General features: G+C 29.3%; 2 protein-coding genes across 7 annotated transcripts; one reads left to right on the top strand and one right to left on the bottom strand.

The window, feature by feature from the left end:
* The first annotated feature begins 85 nt into the window (after positions 1–85).
* On the top strand, positions 86–14775 carry Vinc (vinculin). Of its 6 annotated transcripts, XM_018504452.1 has the most exons (19): positions 86–356; positions 2675–2782; positions 3039–3184; positions 3271–3547; positions 3687–3887; positions 3977–4217; positions 4425–4657; positions 5902–6268; positions 6452–6880; positions 7737–7828; positions 7954–8047; positions 8773–8811; positions 9201–9269; positions 10222–10248; positions 10685–10809; positions 11468–11707; positions 11813–11903; positions 12128–12163; positions 14021–14775. In XM_018504452.1, exons 1-19 carry the CDS (start codon positions 300–302, stop codon positions 14188–14190), a joined length of 3042 nt encoding a protein of 1013 aa, XP_018359954.1. In that variant the 5' UTR covers positions 86–299; the 3' UTR covers positions 14191–14775. The 6 variants fall into 6 exon arrangements, with proteins under 6 accessions (XP_018359954.1, XP_018359955.1, XP_018359956.1 ...); XM_018504453.1 differs by lacking the exon at positions 10222–10248; XM_018504454.1 differs by lacking the exon at positions 12128–12163.
* A 2858-nt stretch (positions 14776–17633) lies between these two features.
* Positions 17634–19869, bottom strand: Taf8 (TBP-associated factor 8). Its single transcript, XM_018504420.1, has 5 exons — positions 19442–19869; positions 18878–19164; positions 18608–18758; positions 18378–18527; positions 17634–18303 (listed from the first exon to the last, which is right to left on the bottom strand). The coding sequence occupies exons 1-5, from the start codon at positions 19569–19571 to the stop codon at positions 18140–18142; spliced, it is 882 nt and encodes a 293-aa protein (XP_018359922.1). The 5' UTR covers positions 19572–19869; the 3' UTR covers positions 17634–18139.
* Positions 19870–20509: the final 640 nt, after the last annotated feature.

Here is a 20509-nt window from a genome sequence, read left to right as displayed (position 1 = left end):
AAAAATGAACGCCGAACGTCAACATGAAAAGGCACCTTTACATTGCACTCCTCGGCTACTGTATATATATTATATACTGTGCTGTCTGACTCGAGAATCCAGAGTGCACCAGAGTGGTCAAAGTCAGTCTGACCGTGTGCGGTAGATAACTCGAAGCGAATTAAGTAAAACAGGGGATGGGTGTCATTTAATCTTCTATTGAGATTAACTCGTGTCTTTTATCGTAGAGAGATTTTGTATAAGGAACTCATCTTTCTCTTTTCGTTACTTTCGCACTATAATCTAAAAATCGAATAAAAATGCCTGTCTTCCATACCAAGACTATCGAGAGTATTCTCGAGCCAGTGGCTCAGCAGGTAATTCAAGTGTCAAAGGATTCATTCTTTGTTATTATTATATCGAAATTATTGCCGAATTATTTTATCAAGAAATTCGCCGTAATCTTCTCTGGAATTTCGGGGAATGTTATACATTAATTTAATTAACTGCGAAAAAAAATTTATAAATAAAAATATATTTGAAAAAAAATGATATGATTTCTCGTTGAGTAAACAAATGTGTGTTTGCTATCTACAAAAAAAAAATATATATATATATAACTTTTTCTATCTATGGCCTGATTTAATTGATTATTGTGACCGTCTTAATACGTTCATCGTTTGTTTGCTATAAAAATTGCATTTAATATCGGTAATAAAATATAACAAAAATTAACCGTTTTCAGCTGATGTGACAATTATTTGAGCTCATATTTTGACATAAGTCAAATCAGGATAACTTCGTTGTTTCATCTACAATGCTTTTTATAGGACTATGATATCATATTCTATATATAGAACAGGGCTGTTATACCTATCCTTCAGACATATCGCACAGTTTCTAAAATGAAATTTAATCTCTTTGGCTGAAAGGAAAATTCTCCCCGCGTATTACTAATTCCAACCTGTCCAAATATGGACATGTTGGAGCATATAGTATCATATCATCCCACATGTTCCCACATATTAGAATACTAATGAATCAACTTTCATTTTACATTTTAATATGTTTGAATTTAAATATGTATGTATTTTTATAATAAACAGCAATAATATTAATTATAGCATAAATAACAGCAATAATATTTTTTTGTTTATGATTTTTTATAGCACTTACTTTTTTCATGATATAACGAGATAACTGGATATGTATAATGGGATTATTTGGAATGGATTCCAATCGGAATTATTCAATTATTCCCTACATTTCTATTGTATTTTCTAGCGAAAACGGAATAATTCAGATTGGAATTCATTTCGACTTATTTCATGATAGGTGCTCTAAAAATATATATATATATATACATATAACAAAGTTTCTAAGCTTACTATCTCATAATATATATAATTAATCACAAATATAAGTTGAAAGCTAATTTTTTACTTTTTAGTTAATTATTTTAAACGTAAAATTTATGATATTTTATTAAAAAGATTAATACTTTATATAATAATATAATAATTTTATGCAACATATATATAAATAAATAAAATTGTAAAATAACACATATAGAAACGTACATATTATATTTAATTATATGATAATAATTTATTCACACACACACACATGCATATACAGGATGACTCATATAAAGTGTGATAAGCCAATAACTTAAAAAATATGGAAGATCTGGAAAAACATTTCAAACTAAAGTAGAACGGTTTTGAAAAGGACATATTTTTTTATCGCTTTTTTTCTAAGTGAAGGTGCTAAAAAAGTCATCTTCACTTTTTGAAATGAAATTATATAATTTTTTTTTACATAAATGACATGTTAAAGTTTCTTGAATATTATTTGTAAATAAAGAAAATTGAGTAAAACAGAATAATGAGTTCATTTTAAAACACTTGTAAAAATAGGCCAAATCTATCCTTACTTCCTCCCTCCCCTTCTGGCAGTCAATAAATAATACGAAGTGTCTTATAAAATCGTAATGTGAAACGAATTGTAAATAAAAGCCCTAAACAGTCAAGCTGGATCTTTAGTGCTGAAAAAATTCTGTTAATTTATATACTCATATCCAATTCTTCAAATTGCGCGCCGAATTTATTTTCAGTCAATAAATAAGTACATAAAGTGCTTTTACTAGTTTTTATTTTAACGCGCATACGTAGCCTATTTTCATTTTACGTGTTTTTTACGATTATTTACTGATTGTTAGGAAAAACTTTGGCCTATTTTTACAACAAGTGTTTGAAAGCGTGTACAAGTGTTTGAAAGCGTTCTCGTATTTTATTTCATTCAAATTCTCTTTATTTACATAACAAGAAACTTCAAGTGTTATTTTTCGCTTATGATGTCATGATTCTATAATGTATGACCGCGGCAACTACTTAAAAACTTTAACAAATATTAGTTGTATAAATTAATTGTATACGTAATATTTTATACTACAAGGCTTTACAAAAAGTTTTATATAAATTTAAATTATGATATTTTTACATTATAATATAAATTTACAAATTGATATAAACAATATAATAGAAGTAAATAAATTTATATACACATGAATTCATAATATAAATTTATAAATTTATAAAGTATAAATTGATAAATTTGTATTTTTTTGTGAATGTAAATCATTTAGACTAACATTCATTTAAAACTGTTTTAATAGTTATTATGTTTTTTATAGGTATCAAGACTTGTTATTTTACATGAAGAAGCCGAAGATGGAAATGCAATGCCAGATTTGGGAAGGCCTGTACAAGCTGTTAGCATGGCTGTAACTAATCTTGTGAAAGTAAGTGTTTGTAATTAAAAAATGATAAAAATTACCGAGAAAAACTATGTAACTTAAAGTTAAAAAGTCCAGCAAAAACTATAGTTTTTTATTCAGGCTTTGAAATTTTTTTCGGATATGTATTTTCTAGATGCCATATTATTCTAGAATTTAGTTTTCGCTTTTATCCAAAAAATTTCTGTATAAAAATAACTGCAAAAACATTTACTTAATTTTATTTTATTATATTATATCTTGCATCTGTTTTAATTTTCAGGTTGGAAAAGAAACTATAAACTCATCTGATGATGCTTTACTTAAACAAGACATGCCAGCAGCATTGCAACGTGTCGAAGGTGCTTCTCGTCTTTTGGAGGAAGCATCGGCAATGTTGAAGGAAGATCCATATTCTGGACCTGCTAGGTAAAATTTTATAAAGTTTTTATATGAAATTAAATTCTCACACACAAATACTATATAAATTCATGTCGCCTTTGTTTTTTTTTAAGAAAAAAGCTTATAGAAGGCTCACGTGGTATTTTGCAAGGCACAAGTTCCTTACTTCTCTGCTTTGATGAAAGCGAAGTACGAAAAATTATACGTGAATGCAAACGTGTATTAGATTATTTGGCTGTCACCGAAGTTATTGAAACAATGGAAGATCTAGTACATTTTCTTAAGAATTTAAGTCCGTGCCTCAGCAAAGTGTCAAGAGAAGTGAGCGCTCGTGAAAAGGAGTTAACACATCAAGTACATCGGGAGATATTGGTGCGCTGCTTAGAGCAAGTGAGTGTAACAAGAGACTACACTTACATATTTTTTCAATTTTTATACGATGATTTTATAATATAGATTAATGCCACTGTAGTATGAAATAATGTGTACAACCAATGATTTTAAATATTAATGCTTAATACACTTGCAGGTGAAAACACTCGCACCAATTCTAATTTGTTCTATGAAGATTTTTATCCATATCATTTCACAAGGTGGGAAAGGTGCGGACGAAGCAGCAGAAAATCGTAATTACTTGTCTGGAAGAATGTCTGATGAATTGAATGAAATTATTCGGGTATTGCAATTAACAACATATGACGAAGAAGAATGGGATGCTGATCAATTAACCGTAATTTATTTTGTATTTCGTTTAATGCAATCATGCAAACTTAATTAACAGTAAGATAATAAACGTGTTATATTTTTATATTTCATTAGGTATTGAAGAAGGCTCAAAGCGCTATAGAATCCAGGATACGGGCAGCTTACGATTGGTTAGACGATGGATTGGCTCTAAGAGGTGGCGTAGGTGAAAAAAGTCTTCGTCAAATAATAGAACAGGCTTTGCGTCTGGCGGAACATTATCTATCTCCGTCGCAGGCAGAGCCCATATCTAAACTGGCATCACAAATTATCACTATGACTGATGCTCTTTGCGAACTACGCCAAAATGAGAAAGGTAACTTGCGTCGTACAATTGTGACTGAATTTTGTTATTCATTGCGAGTACCAAAAAAGAAATATAATAAGGACTATAGATTTTCAGTGAATAACGGAACGCAATCTTTATATCATGTTTGCTCTTATTAAAAAATGTTACATATGCATTTATAGTACAAGAAATTTGATTTTGTTTAACTAATCATATGTATATGTCTATACGAAGGCACTACACCTCAAGCGGAAGCCTTAGCACGCAGTATTAAAGAGAAATTAAATGAGCTCCGCGGGTTGATAGCGTCTGCTTTGATAGCAGCGGATAAATCGGGAACTGCGCAAACAGCGCACACAGTGGCGGGTCGATTAGAACAAGCGAATAAATGGCTTCTAAATCCACAACACGATGACAAGGGACTCGGTAAAAGGGCTATAGCTTTAATAATACACGAGGGAAAGAAGGTATGATGTAATCATCTCCTGTCGAAACAATCATTTCGGTCGTATTAAATATTTACTGCATACATGATGTAAATATAGTAGCACATTATTATCGTTGATTTTTTATATAATAAAATTTAAAAAAAGTCATATTTATTCTATAATGCTTGATATCTTCAATGCTGCGCATAGAAAGAATGAGCAACCTATAGCAAATGTGAGTCTGTAAATACATTTTGTTATTTTTCCAACATATAATGTTTATTATCAATGTTTATTATAGCTGAGAATCCATATGGAGTATTCCAAATATCATAAATTTTGTATAACGATTCGATGACAGTACATTCTTCGTTTATAGACAAGAATAATTTCAGTAGAATTTTTTAATATTTTGCTAACCTGCGTATGTAGTATAAACAAAAATTCTGCTAATAAATAAATTTCAAAGTTTTAATAAAATTTGTTTTAAATTATAATTCTACAGGTAAACTTTTATTTGAAGCTCAGTTTAAATATATTTAAAATCTTGTAAAAATAAATTTCATATATACAGATTATTTGATAAGTAACGATAAATCTTTCACACAGAAGCAGAATTAATTAAACTGAGAAGAAAAGTCCTCTGCCATTTTACAATTTCCGCAATCGTAAACAAGATATTAATTACTAAAAATTGTCGAAAATTAGTCTTCAATAATTTTTTACTCAAATACTATTAACTTTACAGAAAAACTGCAAGAGACAAAAATTGTTTATTTTCTTCTCATAGAGCTCTAAGAATTTTTTTCAGAATTTTTTATCAACTTTTTAGTACTGCATTTTCTTATCTTTATCAACATGAGAAAATACGGTATTAAAAAATTCTGAAAAAATTCTCAGAACTTTGTGAAAAGAAAATAAATAGTTTTTGTCTGTTTTTTTTTAAATTGATAGTATTTGAGTAAAAAATTATTGAAGACCAATTTTCATCAATTTTTAGCAATTAATATCTTGTTAACTATTGCGAAAATGGTAGAGGACTTTTCGACTCAGTTTAGTCCATTCTGCCCCCGTGCGAAAGATTTATCGTTACTTATCAAACACCCTGTATATATTTTTTACGATATACTAGCATACACACACTAACAAACAACTATATCTATTCTAAATTATCAAAAATTCATTTTGAGAGAAAATTTGCGATGCTTGCAGTGCTCCATGCATTATTATTTTTTGATTTCGTGTTCTTTATTAATATTGACAACTTTATGTTCGAGTAATAGGTGGCCGAAGGCTTGCCAGGTATACACAAAGCGGAGATTTTGCAATTATGCGATGAAGTAGACAACTTATCTCATCAACTCGCCGACCTCTGCGCCCATGGTCAAGGCAACACTCCACACGCTCAGGATATTGCGCGACAGCTATCCCACAAACTCTACGAGTTAAAGAACAGGATACAACAAGCCGTTGTATCTCGCGTCGTTGAGGACTTTATTGACATCACTACACCTTTAAAGCAATTCACAGATGCTGTTTTAACTCCCGCAGGCACACCGGGACGTGATCAAAATTTTAATGACAAAACATGCGCATTGCAAACGTTCTCAAATAGAGCGGCAAAAACTGCAAGAATGGTTGCGGCTGGCGGTATGTAATATCGTATATATGGATATTGTACAAAAATTTTGTATTTTTTAAAAGAAAAAAGATTTGGAGAGATAGCAGAAACATAATTTAAGATAGTTTTTTTTTTTGGAAGAAAACATCTCTTCGTTCTTGGTTTTTTTTTTCTTTTCCTTCTAAATAGTTAAATTCATCGCATTGTTGCAGGGAGTGGAGGAAACAAGAAATTGGCCGAAGCTCTATCCGCTAGTGCTTCACAAGTGGAATCCTTGACACCACAACTGATCAATGCCGGACGAATTCGCATGACTTATCCAGACAGTAAAGCCGCAGACGAGCATTTCGAAAATTTACGGCAACAATATGCGGAAATTATGCAACGGGCACGAGCATTGTGCGATGAAGCGACCAATAGCGGCGATTTTATCAAAATTTCTGAAGAGCAGATGCAGAAGCATTCGTTCCTTTGTGAAGAAGCGATTGCTAAGGCCCTACCGCAAAAGATGGTTGATAATACAGCATCTATCGCGCGTCTTGCAAATCGAGTTATACTCGTGGCAAAACAGGAAAGTGACAACAGCGAAGATCCTGCCTTTATACAAAGAGTAAATCACGCTACCGATGTTCTTCAAAGCAGTACGTACTATTTATATATATATTAATACTTTCCAATTGTTTAATAATCTTACAATTATATTGCTTATGGCCTCACAAATTTTCTGATAATCGCATACATTGACAATTGAGAGTATGAAGATACTGGCTGCATTTATTTTTGCTGTACTTGTTAATATTGAATTGCTGAAGATGACTCAAACAGGAGTTGAAACGTACGAGGTTATATGATATTTTTGATGTAATAAATTCTCAAAATTTTAACAACTAGAGATTGACTCCTATTGTCTTTTTTACGAATTTTGTCTTATCGGTTGTGATTTAAGGAGTCTATAACTCAGTTATTATTTTATTATTATTCTTACAATTATAGTAATAATGCAATAATAATTAATTATAATTAATATATAAGGTATATTAATTATCTTAGATAAGATCCGGTATGATTCGCTAACTATAAATGCTCATAATTCAAAAGCTATTATTACTCTCGACATTTTGGTATTAGAATTTTCGTCTCAAAATGATCTCAGGAATCAACCTACAGATATACTATATGTATGATAGTTAAACATATATTTATCTGATTTTGGTTCAACAAAGAAAAATAATATGATACGAATTTGGTTCGATAAAAATAAATTTACAGCTCCTGAGTATTTATAAATGACACGCGAGAAAAATCAACATATTGCTTATGACACATTTCTTATTTATAACGTCATGATTCAATGTAAGATAATTAGCACTCAGGAGCCTTAATTCAACAAAGAAAAATTTAAATTTAAAAGAAGTGATATTTTTTTACGAATACAAAACTTGAAGAAAGTTTTATTTACAATTTTTCTGTAATTAATTGTTATGTTATATCTAATAGGCGTTGCTCCAATGGTCCAAGATGCAAAACTAGTAGCAATGAACATCCATGACAACACTGCCGTATCACGCTGGAGAGAAAATAATCGTGCAGTATGTATCTCTTATTTGACTAGCATATTCCATAAAAATTCAATATATGTATTTAACACAATATATATATTACATATATATTAAACAGATATTCAATATGTATTTTATTATGGTTGTGTTTGCAGTTGTTAGCCAATGTTGGACAAGTTCGAAAAGCTATTGTAATCCAGCCAGATTTGGTCCCGCCTCTAGAAATGTCACAGTTACATATTAATGACGGTAAGTTCATTTTTTAAATTTAATACACACGTCAAATATTCCTAAAAATGAACCCTTTTTTAAAATAGAAGCCAAAATCAAATTGGTTTAGTAATCATCTTTTAATAATTAATTGACACATCATTTTGTAAAAAAAGAGAGAATTAATTTATAAAGGTAGTAATTAATTGTTAAACTTATTCTTTAATTTATAAATGAAACGTTATATAGTGAGGTCCAAAAATCCCGGAACGACTAATTAATCTCAGAAAGCATTTATTGAAAAAATGTTTCAGACAAAGTTTTAGAGTTTAAAAATATCTATTTACTGATCCTTATTAGTTTGATCTTGGGTGGCGTTGCCAATATCAGATCATATTAAAGTATTTCAACATAAATTATGCGTTAAGCATAAAGTTAAATAAACAAATGTAAATATAAATATAGCCAATAGTTGTATAGAATAATATTTATAATAGCTATCAAATTTAATATTTAATTTTTGAAATATTTACTTAAATTAAATTATAGTGCTTCTTTTCACACAATATTATTTAAAGAATATATAATAATTTTTATGTGATAATATAAAAATAAATCTTTAAATAAAAAACGTGTCATATATATTTAGGCACGAGTATAAATAAAATATATAAAATATATGGAAAATGAAATGCATAATATCAATTTAATAATAAATGATAAGGAATAAGTTGGAATAAGTTTGTTGAATATATCTTTTACAGATCAAATTCCAATCCGATATACTTATTCCAAAGATAAAGGTATCTGGTTTTACATGATATGTTTTATGCATGGCTGTGTGCAATACAATTTTACAAATACATTTTATCTTTGAAGCTATATAATAAAGATTGATGAAGATTATATAATTTAATATAATATTATAAACAAATATACGCGTATGTGTTTATAATATTTATATGTATGTGTGCGTGTGCAGGCACAAACTCACACATTTATTATGTACATTCCATATTACATTTGATAAAATTAGATTAATATTATTTTTGCATTATACCATCATTGCATTAACATTTTCGTATTCATTTTTATCATATGTAAAATACAGATCAAAGTAACAATGATTAATAATTTGATTTATTGGTATCGGATAGTAATTATATTAATTTTATTTGTACTCCCCAATTAGTAGAGAACCCCAATATTTTGTGTCAAGAATTGGCTTCCGACGAGTTAGACAAATCGATTCATGACGGAGGTAATTTATAATAATTATTTGTCCGTAAATAAATATTGTGTTTTTAATGTTTTAATGTTTCTTTTTTCTTATATGAAGCATGCAATAATTGAAGATAAAGCGTATATAAAATGTTATATGATTATAACGATATGAAGCAGGCAGATACTAAAAGAAACAAGAATATGATATACTTTATTATTTCTAAAACTAAAATAAGTGATTATACCTTATTACTTATATAAATTTTATTACACGTTTAAATGAGCATAAGCTTAAGATATATTTGATACAAATTTCTATCTTATATTTAATAAATCAAACTATATTTTGCTCCTAATGACAAATAATCTTCACAATATTTCACAGCAGTTCATGATTATCATAATTTCATAACACATTTCTATTAATCTTTATTATACCAAATTATATACATATAATTAGAGATTATAATTATGATATAATAACATTTATATATGTATAAGAACATTGTTTAATAATAGCTCATTAAAGTATAAAATATTGTTGCATATTTATGTATTTTTACATCCAAATATAATATTATGTTAACATAATATATAGTGTCCTCCAAAAGTTCCGTGCTAAAAACTGAATAGTTTGAAATATAGGATTGAAGTTTATAAGGACCCAATAGAATCATAAAATCTATCATTCATCTTCGAAAATCACCCATCTTAATATTCCCAAGAAGCAGACAGCAAGGGGAACCGCAAAATCTCTGTCATGTGTCGAGCTCTCACTCGACTCCACTTGATTACACAATAGATTTTATGATCCCATTATATCTCTATAAATTTCAATTCTATATCTTAAATTTTCAGAAATTATTTAGGTGGCCCGGAACTTTTGGCAGGCACTGTATAATTAGGCGCATGTGGGAACATATTCTATGAAATTTGCCCTACATTTTAATGTAATACATTTTTGCTTTTAATGCTACATGGATTACTAGATTATTACGATTATAATATCGACGATGGTAATTATTTTATCATCTGCTTTTTTATAGCATGATTTATTAGTTTCTTCATTTTTTTTCTTTTCATTAATAATATGCTATATGAAGAATTTATGTAAAATAAAAAATAATAAACTTCATAACATTTTATTAAGTTTATAATAAATCATAATATTATTTAAAAAATTGTAACTCACATATTTACAATAATTTATCTATTTGTCTCATATATTATTTGTGCAGCAATATCTATTCTTTAGTAACAATGCGCATGCAACTCATCATAAAACAGTGTTTCACAGAATCTTATTTATTATAATTACTTGTAACAGATTAGATATAGATTTTCATGCTTACTTTGGAGTTGTTTTACACGATGAAAGAAAATATAATGTAATTATATTATAAAATTTTACACTTATATTTTTGAAAAATGCAATTTTTATTTATTATGTAGAAGTGGCACCTCCTCGTCCGCCTTTGCCTGGAAGCAATATCGCACCTCCGAGACCGCCTCCTCCTGAGACAGACGATGAAGAAGAAATGTTTATGCATGCGCCTCAACCCAATCAACCAATAATGGTAAAACAAATGTTACTCAATTTATTGTCTAAAATTTGTATAAAGTTATATATTATATGTATATATATCTATATCTGCGTGCGTGCGCGCGCGCGCGCGCTTAATGTACATACATATGTATGTATATATATATATACAGGGTGTCCCACAATTACCGCATTTCCTCTTAAGGATATATTCTTGAGGTAATTTTGAGACAAAAATCCTAATACGAAAATGTCGAGACAACAATAATTTTTTAAATTATAAGTTAACTTTAAATTTATAAGTCAAAAATCATTTTACTGTTATAGCCTCTATTATTATTTCTGGATTCTTTTGAACATTAGGGAAGAAAATCCTAATACGAAAATATCCAGAATAATAGTTTTCGAAATTACACATTATATCTTTAACCAATTATAATTCAAAAACTATTGTAGCCTCGACATTTTTGTATTAGAATTTTCCCAACATTACTTCAAGAATACATTTTTAAGAGGAATATATCTTGAATATTGTTCAGGAGCATGATAACAGTAATAACATTTTTCAAGATCAAGGCCATTGAAGGTCGTTCTTATTTTCATTGTTATCGTAAAATCAGTGGTTGCCTGCAGAACAAAAATCATGTACGACGTACATGAACTGGAATTACATTATGAAATCTATTGTATAGATGGCCGCTCATGGTTTACATCAAGAAGTACGACAATGGTCCAGCAAAGATAACGAAATTATTGCCGCAGCAAAGAAGATGGCTATTTTAATGGGCAGATTATCGGGACTAGTTAGAGGTGAAGGTGGTAATAAACGAGATCTTATCGCATGTGCCAAAGCTATTGCAGAAGCTTCTCAGGAAGTAACACGTCTCGCAAAGGAACTAGCCAGGGAATGTACTGATAAACGTATTCGAACGGTTCGTACATTATTGCTATATACATATATCAATTTTATTAAAATATCATTATTTATTACAATTTATGTGTCAATTTTATGTAATTTTATTGTAATAATTGTTTAGAATCTTCTCCAAGTTTGCGAACGTATACCTACTATTGGAACACAATTGAAAATACTGTCTACAGTAAAAGCCACTATGCTTGGAGCACAAGGTACAGATTACATTTTCTTTTGCATATAGTATATTCATATATCTCGATTATATTTCATAACAAATCATTTCCGGTCTAATTAACTATTAAGAAATATGTATTAACGACTTTAGTGATATAATATCTCTATTTAAACATTGATTAATAAAATAGAAATCATTAATTGATTAATAAAATAGAAATCATTGCATCATTAACGAAAAACTTAAATTGTTTATATATAGAGACACTTCCAACCTGGGAAGAGCTGATGCTTTATGGTAAAGAAGTTGTAAACTTGCTTGATGTTATCTTTATTTTTTTTTCTTTTGATGTTGTTTTTTTCTTTTTATTTAAAAAATATGATATTGATTGTTATGCGATACACATAGCATCTAAAGCACAGCATGCATCCTCTACTTTTTCCTTGAAAGGAATACAAGAAAGTGAAATATACTATTATCCAATGTCGGATATATATTAGGGTAAAGATGATAACAATGCTTAACGATAAATTTCTAAAATTATTTTAAAACGAAAATGATAATACCAAAATGTCGAGGCTATAACAGTTTTTTAATTAAAAGCATTGAAAGTTAGCGAATCTTATGCCTAAAGTTTGCGTGTTTAACACTGGAATTTTATAACTCTCAATGACAGTATTGGCATCATTTATTATCGTTGCGCAAATATTATATATAGTAAAAAAAGCTGCGCAACACAGTGACATAACAATACACTATCGTTAAGAGTTACAGACTTCCAAAGGCGTGTTCAGATTCCCATCGAGATGCTCCCCAGGTGTTATGTCCTTGTCTAATGTACGATAAACAACAAGGATGGAGTGATACCTAGGTGACACTCGAGTGGGAATCTGAACTCAGCACAAGGTAGATATGGTTGACATTTTTCGTTGTATCATATCATATCTGGACGCGCGAACTTTAGGCGATGATTCAACAATTTTAAATGCTTATAATTCAAAAATTATTATAGACTCGATATTTTGGTATTAGGATTTTTGTCTTAAAATGATTTTAGAAATCTATCCTTAAGCATTGTTACGGTTTTTATCAAACACCTTGTATATAAACAAAGTGACTCACGTAAAGTATGACAAGCCAATAACTCGAAAATATAGATGATACAGAAAATCGTTTCATACATAAGTGAAACGATTTTGAGGGGAACGTATTTTTGGCCACTTTGTTCTTTTCTAAGTAGAGATGTCAAAAAGATGTGAAAGTTACCTCCACTTTTAAAATGGAATTTGATTGAATATGACTTTTTTTACATAATAGATCCCTTTAATTATTTTGCATATAAAAGTACGATAAATATTCAGAAGTGGTAGTCCACCAAAAGTCGCGGTTTTTTTTCAATCAACAAAACTACTTATAAAAAGATATGTATACAATGTTTTAAGAGGGGGTTTATTGTTCTTGTGGAAAAAAATCGGATATGGGAAATTATCATACATATCCTGCATGTAAAGCACGCACGCATGCACGCGCGCGCGCACACACGCATACACACACTTCACAAAAGATTTTACATTTGTGAAGAAAATCCTTTTTCACTTTACAAAAAATATTTATCGGTTGTTATATAGTTTAGAATGACATTATATATTTATATTGTGCATATTTATCCTTTTATCCATTCCATTTGATATGATTGTCATTTAATACGTTAGTTAAAATATCATTCTTAAGCCCTAGACACAATGCAGCAGCGACAAGGACAACGATAAAAATAGTAGAGATAAGAATAGAAGAAATAAGCGATATATAATTGTTGCCTCCCGTTGTACAATGCTGCGAAAGAAATAAAAAGGCCAATCTGATCGCGTGTAGACTGTGATATACTTTTCTATTTCAAGATTACAGTGTGTTCCTATGTGCATACATATGCATTCCCGAATGTTGGATTCCTCTGTTTCTATCGCTATCGCTGTTACTTCGCATTGTGTTTAGAGTTTTATATTACAAATATAATTTTACAATCATGTAATAGTAATAACAACAATTTTAAAGATTTATATGAGAAAAATATATGTAAACATGGATGTATTTTAAATAATAAGAAAGTTATTTTTCCAACTTAATCTGATAGTTGCTTTTATGATGTTAACACAGGTACGGAAGAAGATCAGGAAGCAACGGACATGCTTGTCGGAAATGCTCAGAATCTCATGCAAAGCGTGAAAGAGACAGTACGTGCAGCGGAATGTGCTAGCATAAAAATTCGTACAGCTTCTGGTATGAAATTGCGCTGGGTACGTCGTCAGCCATGGTATCAATATTAAATAATACAAGAAAAATAAAATTTTTCAAGAAGAGAGCATGCAAGATTTTGCTTAGTGTTTACACACACAACATATTCATATATATATATGTATGTGTGTGTGTTGTGTCTCTATGTTGTAAGTACTAATTATGTGCTATGTATTATGTTTAACAGATTTTGAAATTAATTTATTTGTTCTGTTAGTTTATTTTTGCTCGTTCAATATATATAAGATTAGATTTTTTAATGAAAATGTTTTAAAAAGAAATAACCCAAACAACACGAAGTCGACTGAAAGTCGACTATAAGTTGATCGAATGTCGACTAATAATCGACTAATACTTGACGAATGTCTCAAAAAAAGTCAACTAACAGTCGACATTCTAATGTCAACTTACGACTTAGAATGTCGACTTATTCTACGTCAACTGGGAACAGCCGATTTTAAGTCAACTTTCAACAGTCAACTATATGCCGATTGGAAAAAAGTTGACTATAAGTCGACAGACAGTCATTCGTGTTGTTTGGGAATATGTATAGTCACAAATATACGCAAATTCTAAAACGCACAGGCCTTTATAAATAAATAAGCAACTATAATCAATATTCACTTTTTATTATTTATAATTTTTATAACGTTTAACATATTTTTTATAACATACAATTGAACAACTTAACATGTAATAATTTTCAATTTTATTATTATGATTATAAACGCAAATATATATATATATAAATTAAAAATTAATCTTTGATCTCCTAGGTAATTAGATGGAAAATGTTTAGTTTAGCATATTTTATTTAAAAAGGCTAATATCTCTAATACTTCTATATAAAAGTAATTTTATATATGTAGAAAAGGCCCTTATTATGAGATACCGAGTTTATTTTGGGTAAATGCTAGAAGTCTATAGATGGAATTTAAAAAAATAATAGATCGTTTTGAAGGAAATTTAATAACTTTTAAGATTAATAACTTTTAAGATAATAATATGTAAAATTTAATTCAAATTATTTTTTTTTTTAATTAAAGAAATGTAAAAAGTGAGCAAATCACAAAATCAAAAAATTGTGCTCCTAATATGAGATACCTCGTGAAATCGATAATAAACGCAAAGTACATCAACATTGCAATTAAACAACTTTATTTAATGTTTCTAAAATACAAACAGCCACAACCACTGTGAGCATACGACGCATTGTACCCAAGACTTGTCTTCGGATAGTTGGAATCAAGCATCGCAGAAACAGGCACTCGATGTTCATTCCGGTTATTCTTTTTATTATTGTACAATAATATTTATACTTTAGTAACGATTTTCACTATGACATAAGAGCATAAATTATTTCATATTAGAAATAATCTATGCTCCTGGGTATCTCATATTACGATTTTCACGCCTTATGATTTTATGATCATCAAATCAAATTTCTGTAATTAAACAATTCAACATATTTCATATTTTTCTATTAGTACGATCTTGCTCCATCACTACATGAAGAATTTATTGCCAAATATTTACTTATTAAATAATGAACAAGGTTTAAAGGCTCTTCTCAATGAAACTTTACATCCAAATTCTAAAATCTTTTTTTACAACGACTGCAGGCATGATCTAATAATTTGAATTTTCCACTAAATAGTTTTCAATTCAAGAGCAATAAATTCATAATGAAACCAATAGATAGCGTTTATTAGTTTAGCAGAAACGCCGCTATCTCATATTAGGCGTCTCATAATAGGGGCTTTCCTCTAGGTATAATAACACATACAGGGTATTTCTTTTAACTTGAGCATTTAAAATATCTCTGATATTATATTTTGGTGTTTATTACGGGATTCGGACTATGATGTGACCAGTGCCAATGATCGACTCAACTTGGTAAAAAATTACAATCTTTATTTCGAGCACGATAAATCTATACAACTAAACGCGAAGAGAGCCAGAGGAGAAGTGTTTCACTCTCCTCTCGCAATTGCTTCCTGATCTCAGTCTCGGAGAAACCTATTTACTTCTTCTCGAATTCAATTATTTTATAACCGTTACTGTAAGTCATTTTTTTTTAACGAAAAATCTTTATTTTTTTAGTTGACTTTGTAATCAGATGATTACAAAGATTACCAAGATTAATTAGGATACCACAGTTTTTTCGTACATTCTATTTGTTAATGGTTTTTAATTTGGTCAATATATATATATTTCTGTATTGAAGAGAACCTTGACCATAGATCGAAACGTTTACATGTTAATATTCATTTTTAATAAATGACATATATATTAAAATACACACTTACAACCAGTGTTTGGCTCAATTGGCATTAGTATTTTAGAATTCTTCTCGAATGTTCGAGAAAGCTTTAATTTACAGATTTTATATCCAACGCAATATTTTGACTTTATTTTCTTGCCTGTGCAAGATACAGCGGCTATATCCCATTATTTCTAAACATCGAATTACGGCGCGTGCATATTATATTTTACCTCGATATCGAATTGTCATGGCATGTATATTAATTAAAATGCCGTTTAGAACTGTTATTCGTCGTTATGCTCTTTATTCGTTTGCCCGTATTCGGTTTAACCGTCTCGTGTCTGTCTTTGTATTGTCCTTTTTTTTTCTGCATCGAACAGCTGAGCAGGTCTCGATATTTGCATGTGTTCTCGTGCGATTCCGAAAATGTGATATTTTCGAATGAAAATTATGTATTTCCGAATGCATCTTCAGTCGAAGTAATGGCGATATAATCGCGCCACAATATATTAGTGATATTACAAAACATAAAAGGAAAAAGTTGTTTTTTTGAAAGGACAAATACTACAACAAATTTTTTTAAGGTCACATTTTTTGATATATCAAAAGGTTCTCATCATTTAAAAAAATGGAATTTTTCATGTAATGTAATTCCTCTAACTACTTTGCATATTCAGATAGAGTTACAAAAAAATCGATAATTTAGATTATTTAGAATTTTAGAAGATACTTTAACGTACAATTTTTCCTTTTAATATTTTATTGTGCCATTAAAACCAACAGATATTTTAAATACTCGAGTTGAAGGAAATACTCTGTATAAAATTGTAAAACACATACATACACTTCTTTGTTAATTTCTTTTTTTAATTGTATTAAAATATGTACTGTCCAAAAATAAGTTTAATGAACATTTTTTCGATAAAATTAAACATATTTATAAAAGTAACACGTATTTATAATATTCTTAACTTTTTTGTATACAATATTATCAGATGAAACTAAAATGATTTTATAAAATAAATATAATCATATAATTGCTACATATTTATTAAATAGCCATGTATATATAGCTATACAAATTAATTATAAAATACTGGAGACACGGTATCTCGGCACTAAGACGTGATATGTGACGCCTCCCTCGAAACCATTTCGCTTTCATTTGAGAAATTTTTTCGTATATTAAAAATAAATGAAATATTTAAAGTTTTCAGTTTAAGTGGATTATCTTGTATAATAAAAAAATCTATTTGTAAATTCTATGGCAATAATAGTTTAAATCACATTCTTTTTATTATGTTTCCAAACTATTTTTCAAATGATATTAATATGTACTACATATGCTTTAATTAATATTGCTATATGATGGAGAGTTTTAATATGACGATAATTATTTCCTAGTATATGTTACGTAGGTGAGTACATAACATGCGCGCATATATGCCGTGGATCAATTCTAAAAATCGACATAGAATGTTATAATATATATTTTCAGTGATGAATGTATTTCGAAATACTTTCATGTAAATACAGAATAAAAATATAATTTTTATCGTCTAACTTAATGATTCAGGTATAAAAACGAATTAAATATAAAATATGGATCTATACATAAGAAGAGTTCGAGTTTCCAGTTACAATTCGTAAAAATACCACCATCGTGAACTTTTCGAATCTTATTTTATATAGTAATTAATATTACATCATGATACTTAACATTCAAGTAGCTCTTTTGTAACAGAATGCTGTCCCATCGTTGTACTTGACATTTTATTTTTAGGAATTTTTCCAGGTCTTAAATACGGATTATCTATAACATCTTGTTGAGTAATAGTTTCACCATTTTGCTCCATATTTTCGTTTTGTGTTTGGTTACCTGCAGGCAAAGAGTTAGTTTAAGTTCTTAAACTAATTGTATTATTTAAATGTTTTATTGTACAAAAGGCTTACCTTCCTCTGTAAGTCTATCTTCGGTCTGTTGCTCTTTCTTCTTTTTCACAGGACTTGAATCAAACTGAAACTCTGGATCTGGTTCAAATATTTGGTCTTGAGGTAAAAGAGCAGAGATATAACTTGGAAATTGTGGTTTACAGGATATTACTAAAAGCAAAACAGATATATAAGATTTTTTCTTCGGATCATTGAAGTGCTGAATGATTCAATATAAATAATTCTCTTACAAGGAAACATGCTATTATCTTCTGTGAGAAATAAACTATGTGTTTCTCCTGTTTTTGCAATAAACCTTGTTAAAGCTCTCTCGATATCTCGTTTTTGCGTTGCTACCTTTTCTCTGATTGCTTCATATTCAGTTACTGGTTGCTTATGTGTCTACAATATATTTTTATTATTAGTTTCATATGCAATATTTTTTATCACATATGTAAAGTGTATGTGTTCATATGTATGTATATACATGTAGCACATAATTATAATTAACAAATATTTACCGGAGTTCTAATATATGCATGTGGATCAGGAAAATATGGTAAATAATTTGGTATATGCGATGGATGGCCTTGCTTAACACCAGCTTGCAAGATATTCAATTGTTTTGCTTGCGTCTGCTGCTGAAGTGTCGGTAGGACTGTCCTACTTTGTCGTTTTGCATAAGTCTCTATATTATCTAATTTTATGCCCATATTAATTAATGCCAATATCACATCTGCTATAAGAGGCTCTGTTCTCCCAGAAAGTTCACAATAATTTCTTCCTGAAGCGCCAATCTCCACAATAACTGTACTCATTCATGAAAAGAAAAAAAAAATAATCTGACTGAATAATTTTATTAAAATCATTATTTTTGCTACTCTTTTTGTAAACAAAGATTAACGCGTCAAAAGATGAAGAATTAATAGTTAAGAGTTTAAGATGTTGCTACTAAATTATATATTACAATGTAAATATTATATAATAAATTTATGATAGATAAAGAAACGACGGATTTTAAAAAATTAAAGAAAATTTATGAGAGAATTAAGTTAACTGCTTGTAAGTCTAAATTTGACCCTTACATGATTGTAACATTTCGGTGAGTGTTTCCAATACTTGTTTCTCACACGTATCATAACCACACTCTACTAAAATGCTGGAAACTACTTGGCTCAATATTTTCCTTCGAGTATTTACTGTTTGTGTATCCATAACTGCCTTGTTGATTTTGAGACAAAAATTAGCAATAATCACAATTGGTATTTATTTAGAATAACTCCTTCACTGCAAATCTTAATAGTAAAAATCAGTAAAAATGCACGGTAATTGTTCAGACCCCGCACAAAAATCAATGAAATTAGCCTTATTCGACGTATTTTTGCACGAAATAAAAGAAATAAGCGTCACTTTGTCCCGCAAATCAAGATATGAATATTATGAATCGTTAAAGTTGACGACTATATTCAGGTTAGAAAACCTGAACCTATCACAACCACGCTACAGTACGATGTGAGCAGTCGCAGTGTCAACTGGTGTCCATGGTATAAGGGCCTGAGCACAATAGAGGAACAGGAATTAAATATTAAGATTTTAACCTATCAGAAACTGATTACATCGGAATACACGGTTTCTGATAGGATGAAATCTTAATATCTAATTCTTGTTCCTCTATTGTGCGCAGGCCCTAAGGATAAGGGTATGCTCACGCGCATGCGACCAATCAAAATTGTCGAAGTGTGACGTCACACAACAAGCGGTAAATTTAAAACTGCTGTTTCCAACCAACTTATGTTAGCAGCATTCTCGTCAGATATTTTATTTTGATTTAAAGTTCACAGGGAAAAATACGTTTTGAAATAATTTAAGAACTAATGAATATCCTGTAACAAAATGTAACATAAGTAAACATTACAAACTCAATAAAGATAGAAGAATTTATTACGAAATTTATTATCTTATATTTAATTTATATATTATCTTATATTTAATATCTATTTCCAATATTTCCTCTCTTATACGCAGGCCCTAAGGTTACCCTTTATGGGGAGTTAAATGTCAACAATAATAATAACACGTATATACAAATGTTATGAAAAGGATTTGTAAATTTCATTAACTTTTTTCTCTTATTCTTATATCTATTTTCTACA

The sequence above is a fragment of the Trachymyrmex cornetzi genome, unplaced genomic scaffold, assembly GCF_001594075.2.
Source record: "Trachymyrmex cornetzi isolate Tcor2-1 unplaced genomic scaffold, Tcor1.1 scaffold169, whole genome shotgun sequence".
NCBI classification, from domain to species: Eukaryota; Metazoa; Arthropoda; class Insecta; order Hymenoptera; family Formicidae; genus Trachymyrmex; species Trachymyrmex cornetzi.
Note: the sequence above shows the minus strand (reverse complement) of the source record. Positions and strands in the feature narration are given on the sequence as shown.

Excerpts from the sequence above, each read along its gene's own strand:
- Vinc (XM_018504452.1), top strand. The coding sequence starts at position 300 with ATGCCTGTCTTCCATACCAAGACTATCGAGAGTATTCTCGAGCCAGTG. Across the intron at positions 3,548-3,686 it reads TGGTGCGCTGCTTAGAGCAA|GTGAAAACACTCGCACCAAT; the intron begins GTGAGTGTAACA and ends ATACACTTGCAG. Across the intron at positions 11,904-12,127 it reads CACTATGCTTGGAGCACAAG|AGACACTTCCAACCTGGGAA; the intron begins GTACAGATTACA and ends GTTTATATATAG.
- Taf8 (XM_018504420.1), bottom strand. The coding sequence starts at position 19,571 with ATGGATACACAAACAGTAAATACTCGAAGGAAAATATTGAGCCAAGTA. Across the intron at positions 19,165-19,441 it reads CACCGAAATGTTACAATCAT|TTATTGTGGAGATTGGCGCT; the intron begins GTAAGGGTCAAA and ends GAATGAGTACAG. Across the intron at positions 18,528-18,607 it reads AGATAATAGCATGTTTCCTT|TAATATCCTGTAAACCACAA; the intron begins GTAAGAGAATTA and ends TTTTGCTTTTAG.